This window comes from Lissotriton vulgaris, chromosome 2_1 (assembly GCF_964263255.1).
Source record: "Lissotriton vulgaris chromosome 2_1, aLisVul1.2, whole genome shotgun sequence".
Lineage (NCBI taxonomy): Eukaryota > Metazoa > Chordata > Amphibia > Caudata > Salamandridae > Lissotriton > Lissotriton vulgaris.
Window position 1 is genome coordinate 255719657 of NC_141687.1, and position 16064 is coordinate 255735720.

At 39.9% G+C, this 16064-nt stretch overlaps 1 protein-coding gene across 2 annotated transcripts in view; it reads right to left on the bottom strand.

The window, feature by feature from the left end:
• The window catches only part of TADA2A (transcriptional adaptor 2A), a 279922-nt gene that overhangs the window by 23396 nt on the left and 240462 nt on the right, over positions 1-16064 (bottom strand). For both annotated transcript variants that reach the window (XM_086954889.1, XM_086954888.1), the window contains exons 12-14: positions 9717-9849; positions 4734-4777; positions 3167-3240 (exon numbers count right to left, since the gene is read on the bottom strand). In XM_086954889.1, the coding sequence (XP_086811015.1) occupies positions 3167-3240; positions 4734-4777; positions 9717-9849 (251 nt within the window). The remainder of the gene's footprint in view (positions 1-3166; positions 3241-4733; positions 4778-9716; positions 9850-16064) is intronic.

Sequence of the window (16064 nt, forward strand, 5' to 3'; positions counted from 1 at the left end):
ATCCTACCAACAGCCTTCCAGGTTGTCCCGGCATGCACAGACACAAGGCCTGATGTCGAGACAGCTACACAAGGCCTGGCTTTTCCTCTACACAAGCAGTACCATTGATGCCTTCCAGTTTCTCAGGGCAGCCTTGCCCTTTGGAGCAGAAACATCCTTTAATGCCGAGACAGGCTTCGAAGACGAAACATCTGTCAGCACCGACTTGCTCATGCATGGGGCTTTCCTAAACAGGCTCAATGAACCTTGACGTCCCAATTTTGCAGAGGCGGTGGACAGTAGGCAGAAAAGACTATTTATCCATCCTCAATTGGGTAAAATTGTCACCAAACCCCACTGACGGGGCAGACACTCATCCTCTCAAGAGAAAGCTTAACTTCAAGGAGCACCTTGCATTGGAGTTACTACCAAAGCCTTAGCTCAAGAAGCATTGAGATAAGGGCGCCACCTCCCTGCCTTCTCGGCCGCTTCCTCTTTTCTCTCCTCCTCCTCCTCCTCCTCACATCCCTCCTCCTCTGCCAAAAGCAACTATCCCCCTTCCACCACTTAGGAAACCTCCACCAGCTTCTCCAGAGGGGTCAACACATTTCTCATATGGGGAGGGTAGCTTGCAAACCATAAAGTCCCATTCAATGCCCTGTAGGACTTAGAGTCCTGGGATAATCCTTTGGACAACTATGGTTTTGCCCCACAGGTGACAACAACACTGACCTCTACCTCGCTAAGCCTTCCCCTCCGGATACCATCTTGTATCACAAGGGTATTTACAGAGCAGCCACCTTCCACAAGGTGGACTTACTCAGCATCACTGAGGACGAGGACTACTTAACAACCAAATGCACAAGGCACTGAGGATGCCCCGCCATCAGACAAAGGAAGCAAAAAGATAGATGCCGTGGGCAAAAGAGTGGCTACTCAATCTGCCACTCATTGGCCTATCGCTAACTCGGTCATTATACGCTCTAGGTACGATTAAGCTCAATGGGATGAGATGGGAGAACTCATCCAAAATCTCCCAGATCGATACACACAAAGGGCTCATGAGTTTGTGACCGATGGCCAGACCATCTCCTATAACCCCCATCAGATGCGCCCTGGATGCATCCAACACTGCCACCAGGGGTATTAACTCTAGCACCATGACCCGCCGGCATGCTTGACTTTGTGTCTCTGGGTTCAAGCCAGAAGTCGAACAGTATCTGTTAATGGGGAATACCGCTTTGGGCCCCAAGTTGATCAGATGCTAGAGCATTGTTTTTTTTGCTCACTACTTCACCCCAGCTTGCCCCCAGCCATATACAAATCAGTCTTGACCCTGATCCCCATGGGGACAGTCTAGCCCAAACGGCCAGGCCAGGACCTTCCTGGACAAGACACAAGCATCCTGGGGAACTCCAACCCAACTAAAACTACACAGTAACGATCACCACTGTGTTTTAGATAGATAGAAAGACAGACAGACAGGACAGACTTTAGTAAGAGGGCCCAGCAGTTGCAAAGTGCTGCTTTTTCGTGCAACTTGTTTTGGCTTTTTCCATTTTAACATACTGGTCTAACATGGCCCTCCCACCATGTTAGGGCAGTAAATAAAAAATGGTTGACTGGGCCATGAAGCTTGTGCATCAGTCACAATGCACTCATATGCAATGGCATTCATCTTGGAAAGGAGTTGCTCTAATAGGAAACTCATTCCAACATTGCCAGACATGCATGCACATGCATCTTAACCATTTGGTTGGGGAAAAGCCCTTATAAAGCTATTAGCTCAGTCTTTTTAAAGCCAGCCCCTATTGGCTTTCCCAATGCTTACTTATGTGGAGAATGATCATTATTGTTAAGCGGACTAGTAGAATCACCCACTGGTTGTGGTGTGGGAGGTGAGTGTACAGAGTCTAAAACAGGCCTAGGAATCAAGCTAACCCTTTAAGCAACAGCCACATTACTAAAGAACTGGTATGAAAAATAGACGCTATGTTAAGGACAGTAATTCAGTTCGAGTATCTGACCTCATAAAACAATACTGTTTAATCGGTAAAGGGTTTTGTATTTTTTCTATTTCTTCTTAAGTTCCAATACTATAAAAAAAGACGAACTTCTCAAAACAGGCTGAAGAATCAATGGAGGTAACGATTTTGGCTGTGAAGGCGTGCAATCCCTTTAATGTATATTTTTAAAATGTAACGGGTAGAATGGGGTGTTTTTGTCATATTTGGCACTAAACTACCAAGGAACTGATTGCAGGTCGCTAGAAGGAGACAGGCTCAATCTCTGAAGTGAGTGATTTGGCATTAGATCCATCTACCTAGTTAGGCATCAGGCTTCAGGATCGTGATCCTCCCCAGCATATGGTCTTTTGGGAGTTCTGAGCAGGAGCATTCAACCGGGGACAGATGTGAGCAGGCCATCTAGTATCGCATGGCCCCAACACTTGTAACCTGGAGCTTTCCCTTCGAGGTGTACCAGTTGCTTCCTTGTATTACAGAATTGAATTTGCAAACTTGGATTAATCGCAACACAGAAAAGAGGACAGTTGATCTGATGCCTGTTTCCCAGGCATAAGATGCAGACCTTGTGAGTTCAGCAAATGCTTTCCTATACATTGCACTCTTTGCAGCTTTTAGTAACTGCAGAGCAGAGAAAGTAATTTCTTCAATACCAACAGAATTTGAAAACGCAAGCAAATACATTACCCATCCAAGTAGGAGATCTGGGGGAAGTAAAAGAAAATACAGAGCATCGATCTAAAAAGGGAAGCACCATAAAAGTCAATGCCTGGAGTATTGCCTAATAGGTAGACAAAATGGATCTGGGTGTTGTGGTGGGCGATCTATAAATAAAGGAGTTCACCATACAAGCAGCATGCTCCAACTTCTTTTAAAGTGGCAGCATTCCTTTTAGAGAAACTTTTCAATTTCTCTGCCTGCAAAGGCAATTACCAAACGACGTGAAGGAGGGAGATCAGAAAGAACCTCAATTTAATGCCAGATTCAGAGCTTTTCCATCACATGTGACTCTGTAACAGATGCATGCTGCTAATCAATATTGACTGCTCTCAAAATCTACCAGGAATATTTTCAGGGAGGTGTGGAATGCACGCTGGATAAAGATGACCATCTGCCCACACAAGTGATCTTGCAATTTACAGAAGAAATGTCCCTTGTCATACCTCTTTTTCTTTCTCATTCAGCCTTTCCGTGCCAGGAAGACCAGTAAGATTCAGGGGTGGTGCACTCCGTCTACCTAATATGTAAAACGGAAAATAAAATACGTTTTTCTATACCCAGACATGTAGCTAGTTTAATAAATGTAAATACTATACATTTGTGAAACATCAGCAAGGACCAAAATTGGATGCCGGTGATGCCCCTAATAATCATCTCATGATAATTAAGGTTGTAACCTGGCTGTGTATATTACATAAATAAATGCCAATGTTATGCATAGAAAGCTTTGGTCGTACAATAACAAGCCATGCACTGATTAATATTCATTGTTTTTGTTTTCTTTTTATTCCAACTTTCAGTTAGTACCAAACATTTTTCTGAAGCAAACATAAAAATATAACATGCATTCTAATGATCACAGTTGATGACTCTGGTCCTTATTCACCAGCCTCTTTAAACAACATGTTAATAGCAAGAGTAATTATATAATTTATCTGTAAATAACACTAACTATAGCACAACCGATGAGTCACCCAAAAAAAAGACATAATAAAAACCTGCAAACTTCACCATACTCGGCACTGATACTAGTAAAAACTCCAAAGGCATTTTTTTTGCCTAAACCACAGTCCACAATAGGCCAAACAAGAGAAAAAGCATTTAATTTCATAATGGTCATGTATCTTCAGTTATCCGGGTCATGTACTTAATAAGCTTTTTTTCAAAGCTCTAAGTAAGAGGCAATACAGCCCAGGCATACCTGCAGAATATTTTATTTTTTACTTTAATATTGTTAATCGACTTGCTTGTAGTTTAGTACAAAATAACAGCTGCCCCCGACATATGCCTATATTTCGATTCTGTGGAATGTAAAAGACTTCATATCGGAAATCTGCTGCATTACACTCAGCAACATGAGGATCCCAGGATTTTTCTTTTAACCTCAAGGCTCTGAAATGATAAAATCTCCAATCACACAGAAAGGCTGGCTAGTCAGGCCCTTTTTACTGTACAGAACCCCTGCGCCACAGTGAGTCAAGACTAAGTTTACATTTTTTAAATCAGTTATCTTTTTATTTTTACAATCAGTAGGAATACAATCTGCTGGCACACTTCATGTATTAGTTTTTACCAAGTGTGCGCTCTTTGTTACTGGTGAGTTACTGTGCTCTACAGGCTTCTAAACTTAGTATTAGACAAACTATGTCTTGTAGTTTACCTCATTATTCCAGTTTGCACAACAACAATTTAATCTGCTGAAATAGGCGTGTGAAATGCTGCAAGGCATTTTTTCTGCTTTGGGTTTCAATAGAACACTTTTTCTTGTTTTTCCTCTGTCATTCAGTTTTGTAAAGACTGAGTTTCACCAATAACCAAATGGGGGTTCCATTTTTGGCATTACGGTGAAAAACAGCAAGGGGAGGTAGCCTGGCTGTTACCACTGGGAAAGCCATTAGCTGTCCCACCTGTTGTAAAAGAATCGGCGATAAATCCAAGATGACAGTAATGTCCACCAATCAGTAGAAGTAGTGCTCTGAGGTTCACAATTAAAACAAAAAATCTGCTTACCTGAATTTGAAGATGAAGGCGTTGGAGGTGCTAGACCCGAATCACTGCAAAATATTGAAAAATGTTGTAAGCAAAGATGGAAATAAACACTAAACACAAAGTAAATGATTCCTTCCAAAATGCAAAGGTAGTTTCTGGTATAGTTTTGAGAGCAGAATCTACTCATACATTTGGGTCAACCATAACGTCTAACTTTAATGGCATAGATAGACAAGACTGTTCTGGAAGGCCTGAAATGAACAAGTCAACTTACAGGGACACACTTGCTCACAACGCCGACAAATTAAAAATCAAAGAAAGATAGGTTACCAACTTGTAAATTTACTTCCTAGCCATTGGTTATGTCACTTGAATTCATAAACTGTGTAAGATCTTTTCATATAGGCTGAATCTAGGAACAGATTATATGGAAAATAAAAGTTTAATTTTCTTTTTAAGGATCACAAAAAGAGATTATCCTATAGGTGGAAGCTTTGCAAACTGTACTAATTAGTATCAAATTCAGGTACGATAGAACAAATTTGGCTGAAAAGCTCACTTCAAAACTCTTAAATGAAAAAAAACTGGAACTGCCTCGAATAACATGATTTTTCATCTAGTGACATTTTAAGACTGTGTGCTTAAGGATTCCGATGGTTGCACTATTCCAAAATGCAAAGCAGTCAGTCATTTCTTTTTTGACAATAAGGACTGAATAAATCAACAATAGGAATTTTTGTATGAGGTCTGCTGGCTTTACGGTAACAAACTGATACAATATACTATCAATCTAGCTACAGATTGCTTAGAGGATGCTAAATAAGTACAAACAGACTCATAGTTTAAATGATAATCTAAATGTATTAAGATATTTTATGCAGGGGCTTTTAACAACTGAAGTATTTAGTAATAACAATGCCAGAGAACTTAGAGTCATGAAGAATGAGAGTAACAAAATACTTGACATTTCGGTCTGAAAATCCAGCCAGCGTGTTTGGGAAAGATGATCCTAGTAACATCATTGCTAAGTCTAGTCGGGAGTAATATGGATGATTCTGGTTCTGTGCTGCTTCAGCTTGATCATCAAGTTGGGAAGCAAACGAATTGCTGAAAAGAGTAAAAAAATATTTCTATGAAAAGGGAACTCAGTTCGGATTAGGGCTTTGGGAACAATACATTAAGGTGTGTGTGAACTAGCATACAAATCGAAATCTTGAGTTTCCAAGCAGCAAAGAAGTTCTCAAGTATTTTGTCATTCAAACCCTAATATTATTCTTTTACGAGATGCTTGCCCACTTTGGTGTTTTAAAAAGCCTGGTGATGAACTGCAGTGATGTGGGCATTCCGAGACAGGCACCAGTATGATATTTTCAGATCCTCGATTCTGGATCTCTTCTCACTGAACATGTTGAGCACTGTTGAGGGCATCATCTATTTGGTTCAGAATGGAAAGTAATGCTATAGAAGGCAAAAAGCACATCAGAGATAGAAAGTCTGCTCTTAGTTCTTCTATGCATATATGACATGAATGGTCTTTTGACAGCCATTGTCCATTTCATATTAGATTGCATTCACATGTTTTCTTTTAACACACCACAGTAGAATGAAGAACTATAGTGGACAGTCGGCTCTTGACTCCTGTCCTGTTCTCTGGCATCACCAATCCCCCAGAGCCATGATGCTGAATTGGGCTTTCGTAACAATGACGATAAACAATGCCATAGAACCTAGAGAGGTGGTGATCTGGGCAGGTGAGAGGGCACCTAAAGTTGATGACATTCCGAAGGATATATTTTGCAACTTTATTTGCAAGACTGCTTCCAAGTATTGAATATGTGGTTCTTGAGATTCATTAAGAACACAGCATTTTCTTTACAAATCTTGCTGCACATTTGGATATGAGTGGACTTCGAGCAAATGTCATCTAAATATAGGTGGTTCACATCACTGGACTTTGCAAAAAAGCTGACACCACTGCCAAACCCTTGGAATGAACATCTTCAGATGATTGTAATCCATAGGAAAGATAATCTTAACTGAACATGTTAAATGCTGTGGGTCTCTTCTGTGTCTCACAACAAATGTGAACATTTGCATCATGTAAACATGGAACATATCGAATCTCACCTGAAGCAGTTGAGGTTTAATCTTAAGCTTTGCAAATGTTATGAGCTTTTGGTATTTTATCCATTGGTTTACATTCTTTAGACTGAGTATGGGATAAAATTACTGTTCGTGGTCTTTATTTCTTGACTAAAAAAATAAACAGAGTGATTCCCTTTGTTGCTGTGTTTTTGTAAAGAAAAATTCCAACCACTCTTTTCTGCAACAAGGTCTGCACCCAATGTCTTGGGTTTGGTGTATAGGAGAAACAATAAAAGAGGCAGGTCTGTGTTAATGGATACTTGCTGAGCGGATAAAATGAACTGCCTAGCTCACTCTATTTTGCAGTCCAAGCCCATGGACTTTCTGAATTCCTCACTGGTACAGTGTCACAATTATTGTGTATGAAAGACAATACTTATAGGTACCATTCCTTGTGTTTATTTTCAGCTGTGGGCGCGGGAAGGGTTTGAACCAGTGTTTGAGGAGGGGACGGTAGGAAAGAGTTCAGGGTTGAAATCATTTAAAACACATAACAGTTGTTCAGCAAGTGTCTTCTACGCACCTGAATTTGATTCTAATTGGCTTTGAATCAAAAAATGTAAGCATGTACAAGTAGATTTTCAAAAATGAAAATTGTACCTATTCTTAAAACACGTTTCGGCATCCAGCATATTTAATGAGATATTCTAATTCAATGAAAAATAAACCACAATGAACATTACGTTTTGCATTTGGCTGGTGAGGAGGAGTCAATTTGGGCTATAACATTTTTCCAGTTTCTTCACTGGGTTTACGTTTGCATTTTTCAAATTGATTCCAATCCACAATGGATTGAAGGAATACAACAAGTCATAAAAAGTTTAAACAATATTACATCATACAGTGTTGGGCAAACAAACACTATTTCTGCACAAAATATTTAAGAAATAACAGAAGCTAGCAAACATGCATTAACTGACTACTCAACACCTAATGTTTCACAGAATGTATGTGGTTTTAGAATGCAAGCTGGGTGCTAAACTTGCATTATATATACATGCATCTCTTCATTGAAAATATGTTTATCTAAATAATACTGTGAATAACAGTTACAAGCTGTATCGGTTACAATGGAAAAGATTTCCCATAGGTGTTCTCCCGTTATTTTTATCACCTTTCAATAAATAGTTCTAGTCTCCTCCTCATTACAAAGAGATATAGCCTATTTAAAGAACTACCTGGCACATGGGATTTACATCAAACAGTCAATGACACTGATTCACAAATTAAAATTTATTGAGTTGTGTGTGTTATCATGAACCAGAATGTTCTTGATTAAAGGTTATATCAAAACTTTATTTTTGATAAATGTAATAAGACAATAATAGTGAAATGAGCAGAAATAATTCTGCAAAAGTGCCATAAAGCGAGTTGTACTAATAAAGGAGCACATTCACAGGTGCTTAGCTACTCAAATAAGAATTGCGCAAGAGCAGTTTTAGTCCAAAGAAAATCAATACAGGGAAGGAACATTAAATATATTTTTAACTATATTACAAAGCCCCACAACTGGCTGAGCCATGGAGCAAGTGACCCTTCATTAACATCATATATATGTATATTTATACATACACACACACACACAAAATAATGCAGAGTAGCAGCCTAAAGCAACTCAATACAGATGAGGGGTATGCATCCGTGCCTGTAAATCTCTGGGAGCCCGTCTTGGAGTTTCTGTCTTTGTTAAAAGGCTGTAATCCCTGATACAAGCATGATGTATTAAGGGGGACGTCCAGTACAAAGGATAATAAAGCAGTTCCCTTTGTCTAGCCCTAAATCTCTAAATCTCGAACAATCACTATCTATAGGTGTTCTAAAATGTTTCTTTTTTAGCCTGTTGGGTTTTGAGATGTGACATCATTCTCTGGATGGGACAATGTCAGCACCACATAGTTTTAGCAGAGCATGGGCATCCAATGTCTTCCAAACATTAAGGCATCTGTTCTATTGTGGACCACTTAATTCTATGTAGGGTCAGCTGTAAAGATAAAAGTTGTGAGGCGGTTGGTGGTTTGCAGAGTAGTTAGAGACAAAACACATGTTGGTTAGACCTTAACCGCCATAATGCTACCTCTCAGAAAGCAATTTCTGACTCTAGGTCACATATGCTGGATTGAAAACTTCATACTTGTGGCAAGGCTCGGAAAGGAATTCCTGCAAATAGCTTCAATTTTGAAGCTTGGCTCGTTCACCCTGTCTTTCATGTTGAAGAGAAATATCTCTCAACATTTTCTTCGGTTTTAGGAATTGAGCATTTTTGTTCATTTTGCTTTATCTCAAGATATAAGTGTTAAGTTTTTAAATAGCAAAATACTATTTGTGTTTAGCTGGTTTCCAAATCCATCCAAATTTGGAAGAAATGGGGACAACATGGAGCTGAAGTGATGTGCACGGTGTGCCAAAATGTGGTCAAGTGGAGGGAGGATGTGAATAGGAATCTGGCCATTGGGTGCCAGATCTCCTCTGACAAAACAGAATTGGTATTTCCAGAGTACAGACAGTTCCCAGTTAAGACACCAATTCCCCTTAATCCAGTTGACTATCTCAAGGGGACCTACCAAATATATTTGATGAAAGTTACAATAAACAAAAGATGTCAAACACAAATGAATACAAAATAAAATATCATGTTACATTTTTTGGCGACACAAAGAAAAAAATGTAAATGAAATGCTTGACTGATCTTTTAGACATAGCAGGGCGCTGCTCGGATTTGGAAAAAGGCTGCTACAAGTTCAACTGTGGAAGTTCCCAGATGTTCAGGAGAGGTGAGCATTCAGTATTAAGGGCAGAAACACCTTTCAGGTGTCAGTGCGGTGAAACTGAGAACGTGTAAGAACAGTCCGCCGAACATACATAGCAGCCTGATGGGTGAGCCACTGCTGGCAGGCTGTACTGTCCTGGATGTACTGGAGCACCTCTGAGAGCATGGTGCGCTTCAAGCGGGCCTCCTCCCGAGACTTCTTCAGGCGGTCGTACGCCCTTGCACCTAGAGGCAACACAAATAATTAAAGTTACTGTTTAAACTTTGTCTAGGGTCCCAGATGACTTCTCCCAAAGAGCCCTATTTTCTTTAAGAATAAAACAGATTCAGCTTTTTAGAATATCACATTAAATTAGAATTAAATATTAATATAGTAAACTGGCCAATCTGAAAATCCATAACGTTTTAAGGTGCAAATAAAGCAGGGAATAGGGCGAGATAGGGATCACCAAAAATAGAGAAAATTAGCACTGTCACTTTAAGGCAGCCATTGTTTAGCAGGGAGGATACAGGTTAATAATTTGTTCAGTGAATATACCCCTGATGGATATCTAGCTTTTACTCTCCATCATGTGATTTTCATTGATATTCATAAACACGGAAAAGAATGGCAACTCATGCCCTAAATAAACAGGACAATAGAGACACTCAAAAATGTTAAACAGAGATGCCTGCTGGTCTTGTGTGTTAGTTCTAGAGCCAGTGTCCAAACAGGGCTGCCTAACAAGGGTATGGACTGATTTCCAGGCTGCTAGTCTGCACATTTCAGGTTGAAAGGTATACCTAATGAAAGATGCTTGAGCTATGTTACTTCACACAGGGTTTCAGTCCTGTGCAGGAAGAATTTGTTTGAATTCTAGTAGCATTTGGCCATACAGTAAGCTATCTACCTAGCCATGGATTGCCTAGCGAAGGCTTTGCTTTCAGAAGTAGCTTCATAATTAACAATATTTTAATGTCAGTTCTTGTGACATCTGTGGGGTCAAGAGATCACTGCTGCAAAGGAGGGACTTGGAAAATTCAAAACAGAATTCATTTGATTGATATAATAATCCATAATTACTTATGAAATGTATCAACAAAGCACAGGGTTAGTATTTCACTCAGCCTCCTGGCTGATGAAATGATAGCATGAATTCTATTTCCAGTACCGGTACTGGAAAGCAAATGAGTCTTAGTTTAAATGTAGGGGCCATTCATTTTGAAAGGACAAGAATTGAGATGGTTAACTGTAACTGTAACATTTTAACCTTTTACATATTCACATGCCTGAATCACTCCCTATCGGCAAACTGGGAATGTCAACTCTGACATTTCAATAGCTGTATCCAAAAATTTGCCCTGAAAGCAGTACAAGCAAAGCCACTTTAATTGCACAATCACCTCATTGGAAAATACCCAAACTCCAGTCAATGAGGTCAAAGTGCACTGAATTCCACTATCTTAGAGGCAACCATACTTCAAATTACTATAGCACTTCGCACTAGTGTGAGAGGATAATTATAATTACAGTCTCTGGATACAAAGGAGGTTGGGCCACGTTTAAATCTATGAAAGATACCAATGCTGGAGAACTGTAGGTACATGTAAGAAATGTATTTCTTCTACAGCAGTGGCTATTTCACACTCGAATCAGAATTGCAAGCAGCATTTTATACATTAATGCATACTATACTATGCAATATTAAACAGAATAAAACAGTGATAAAAAATTATGTTAATTAAATAGGTCGTAAAACTGCGTGGTCAACAGCAGAGTTCCTTGCAGAATCAGTAGCCAAACAGTAATGTCTTGTCAGTATGTGACAACATTTCTACACAGCTGCAAAAGATGAAGTCCTGCACTAAGTGCTGCTGTACTGCAATCCGTTAGGCTGAGTGGGCGGATAGCCTACATCGCAAGGTACAACAGCTTATAGATGTCAGAAAGTAGCTACATTAATCCATCCCTTGTTTTGAAAGCAGATTGTCGTCTTCAGCCTCCTGCAAAGAAGCTAAGTGTTTGTCCAATTGATTGTTTTAGTTCTATCAATGTTGATTTTCAAACACCCTCCTACGTCCAATGAGTGCAGCAACCTCGCCACGCTTGTGGTGGGATCTTGAAAGAATGATTTAGTTTAACTATCTCAATTAGGTAATATCAGTAGGATCAGATTTTTGAAACTGTTGACAAGACAAGATGGCTTGATGGTGAGTGAATGCTTGAATTTCCCAGACTGAAGTGAGGCCAATAGTAAAGCCTTCTTACAGGATATATATTTAATGACTTCTTTATGTAAAGAGAATCTTTCATTGACTGGCCAAGGGTAGTGTTTAGTTACCGTTGGGGTGGACAAACCCCGAGGAGTGTAAATGCCCTGAACAAATCTCTTAGAAACTAACAGACCTCTAATAAAAACATTTAATTATCTTTGTTGAAAGAAGCGGTGTATCTCCTGAAACTCAAGAGAGCCACTTACTGTATGTTCAGGGTCAAAGAATTGTGATGTGTAGAACCTGTACATTGTCTCTTGAAAGAAGACTGACGTTTCCCCGGAATTGGAAGCTGGAACAATCATATCAGCTGGCTAGGTTTTATCTTGCCTTTATTGAAAACCTTCCGGATGAGGGGAAAAGGAAGAAAGGTATACGAAGAGGTCTTGTACCATAAGATCAAGAACGCATCGGCCCTTATTCTTGGATGCCACTGACAGCCAGCAAAGTAGCAGCATTCTTGTTCAATCATGTTGCAAATAGTAGGCACAGTGCTAGGTGATCCCAATGGTAAAAGAAACGGACTGTCCATTTCAGGCTCTCAGGCTTTTAATGAGATCATCTGCATTACTGTCCAGTCCAAAAGGCATTACACTTCTTTTGACAGTAAACAGGACCATGTCAACATCTGCTTGTTGATATAAAACACCCCAGTGGTATTATTAGTTCTTACTAGGATGATTGTAACCCCTTTCAAACCACTCAGAGCTCCAGGATAATTATATGAAGGTCTTTCTGGATCGGTCATGACCCCTTACTTCTAGTTCCTGTGCACCTCCAACAATATGTACGAGGTGATGAAGAAGTGAGCTATTTGTGGTTTAAAGTGTACACCTTTCGTGAGATTGAATCACTCTAACCACCATGCCAAGGCAGCTTTGGTTTTGGCAGAGATCTGGATCCAACTGGTGAAGCATCCAGTCACTTGGAACCAATAGACATCCAACTCCTCTTGTAGAGGCGGTATCGTCAACCAGCAGAATGCAAGACAATATCATACCCAGCAACTATGAGAACAGTTGAATAGACGTTTCCAGGTTTTGGTTCTACCGAGTGAAGGACTGAAGACACACCATTCTTTCCTCTGATAGAAAAGTGCTACCAATCCTGGTGTTGAGGAGGGCACCAAGAAATCTGATTGATGTTGTGGGTCGATCTTGAAAGTTGGTCATGTTAATGGTCACATCTAGTGTGCTGAATCATTTCATAGATCTCTCTGTGGATCTGTCAGCCTCTAGAAAGTTATTTTCTTTGAGGACGGCAGAGGTATCTAATCTACAACATTGAAAATAATAAAAGCTGTTCCCACAAGACTTCTTCTGTCTCCCACCCCCACCCCCCTATCAAGGATTCCTAATCAGATTGAGGGCTGTGTGCCCCCTCTGCCACTAGTGTGTAGGCCTAAAGACAGCCCTATAAAGGAACCACAGAGGTGTGGTAAAGGTAAGAAGGAGCCTGAGGGGGTAGATCGTAAATTAAAAATTACACCCTCATTATGATCTTTTTTCAAGGTGTTGTCCCCTGTGGTGGATATTAGACAACAGGCTACAGAGCTTGCAAGGTGGTCAGTAGGTCAGACAGTCCCTGCACTGATGGCGGCAGAAGGGTGTATATCCAGGTTGGGGTTGGCCAAGAGGTGGCCCCTATAACATTGAATGCAGAACAGGATACATTAGAAGAAGGAGCAAAATCCCCAATTGTTGACATTATTCAAAACTCAAATCAGGTTAAGCTTCTGTTGCCCTTGGATTCAACATTGATTAAAGAAAATGATGAAAACCCGGAGATTTCACTGAGGTCCCTAGAGGGCATGTTTTCATCATTATCGGGGGATATCAGGAAAGGCTTTGCAGTTTTTGAAGGGGAGCAGGGTGAAAGAAGGAGCATTTGCAAAGCCCTGGGAAAAAATGATCTATATATAAGCAGACAGACTTTAGAGAACACTTTAAGGAGCTGAAGGAAGAATTGAACAATACTAAAGCTGATATTCAGGCAATAAGACTCGAGGAGCAAGAAAACAGAAGGGGAAGGAGGGAGAAGGCATAACATCTTTCATGGTCTCGCTGATAAAGGAAGGAATTCAGATTGAGGAGAGTGAGGAGGAGATAATTAAGGATATTCAAAGGGTTCACAGAGATCCTTTCAGACGAAATCCAAACAGGGTCAAGCCGCATAAGATACTTTTAAACTTCCAAACCTATGCTTTAAAGGAAATAAAGTTGCTAAGGGTGAAGATTTCTTGTCTGAAATTAGATCAGACCTGTCTCGGTCAACTTTGGATGCACAATGGGAATTGGGTAAGGCCTAGAAGAATTAAAAAAGTTCGGAGCCTCAGCACAGCTCAAATTTTCTGCATCCTTAAGAGACAAGCAATATTAAAATGCATAATTTAGGAGTCAAAAGGAGGCAGATAACCTACTGGATAGCATACAAAAAGGAAGAATCTAGGCCACAACTACAAGGTGATGAAACTATGCACAAAAGGAGAGTAGTAGGTCGGCCCCAGTACACACATCGGAAGAGTTGGGGGTGGGGGGAGGGTGGATGTCTCAAAGTTTTGTATGAAGTTACGTGGTTTACCCAAAAATCTTTTTGGATTTATTGAGCGGTGGCAGGAGAACAGTGGCGCAAATAAAACAGACTAACATCAAGTCCAGAGGATAGCAGGGAGGGGTTCTCCATTGAGGGGTGGGAAGGGGGAGGGTTGAAGCACTGGGTAGGGAGCATAAGGGAAATAAAGCAAAGAAAACCTCATACACCTCAGCGATGTAGGTTAGAGCTAGAACAGATGCAAGGGTCCAGGCAGAGAGTCTAGAGATAGAAAGGAGATGGCCATTCAGTTGCTAACATGGAATGTTTATGGGCTACACACAAAAGGGGGAAGGGAAAAGATTTAGCAGTATCTGAGGGACTCCCCGGTAAGAGGACCATCTGGTGAAGAGTGAGTGCATAGAGAGTTGTGATATTAGTTAAAAAAACAGATGAAGGCAATTATAATAGATATAGTAGTTGATAGGAGCGGTAGGTGGATTATTACAAAAACTAAAATACAGGAGAGACTAATAACTATTATGGTTCGAACTGTGACAATATAGAGCCATTAAAAGCAGTATTTACTAACATGCTAGACTTCCCGGATCCAGTGATTATGGCTGGTGATTTTTTAGATTTTTTAAAATTTTATTTCACAGTTCAAAGACAGGAGTAATACAACAAAAAGAAACCCAAAGTCACAAAAATAGTACAAACATTATATGTCACAATAACCAAATTAAACCAAACATCCTAGCCTCATGCATCAATAGGTGCCGAAAATACCTCCCATTTATACAGTCCTAATTTACTTTTCCTTGCCCCTTTTATAGAATGCAAACTTAATTCTAAATTAGCTGAATTATACATTTTGGCCCGCCAGGTGTCAAACGTTGGGGGCTCAGGGCGAAGTCATTCAGAAGCTATACATAATCGGGCTATAGTCAATGCCACAAAAAGAAAATAACGATGTTTGTAAAAGGGACTTCCTTTTTTTAACCACCTGCCCAATCTCTAAAAGCATTAAAGCTGGCGTAATATTCAGTGATACCCCAAACATTTTAGATAAAAACGTTTCAATACCGTGCAAAAAAAAGTTTTGTTTAACACAGGTGAAAAATATATGAAGGCTGTCAGCGTTATCACTCCCGCAACGATAACATTTACCATCACAACGATTTCCCCACTTATGCATACGTGCAGGAGTGTAGTATAAATTAAAAACCGTTTTAAAAAATTGTACTTTTAAATTTGCAGACAAAAAACTTCATTAGACCTAACTATAGCTTCTTCTATTGATATATCGATTTCCCCCAATATTGCCACCCATTGTGCATTGTGTTTCCCCAAATCATCCGTTGTAAATGAAGCTAATATTTTATAAAGCGACTTTATCTTCCATGGGATCTGACCGCCTCAATAAGTGGGTTTGGGCTTGCTTTCAAATTTCTACGACTAAGGAAATCCCTCATTTGGAGAAATTAAAAAAATTGTGAATGACTTGTATTGTTATATTGTCTTGACAAGTCTTCATACTGAGTAATTTGTCCCCCATTTACATATAAGTCTCCTATCTGACAAATGCCCTTGCCTGTCCAACCAACAGCCACCTTATCACGAAATACTATGGGGAGTAGCTTTACCGCATTCATTGT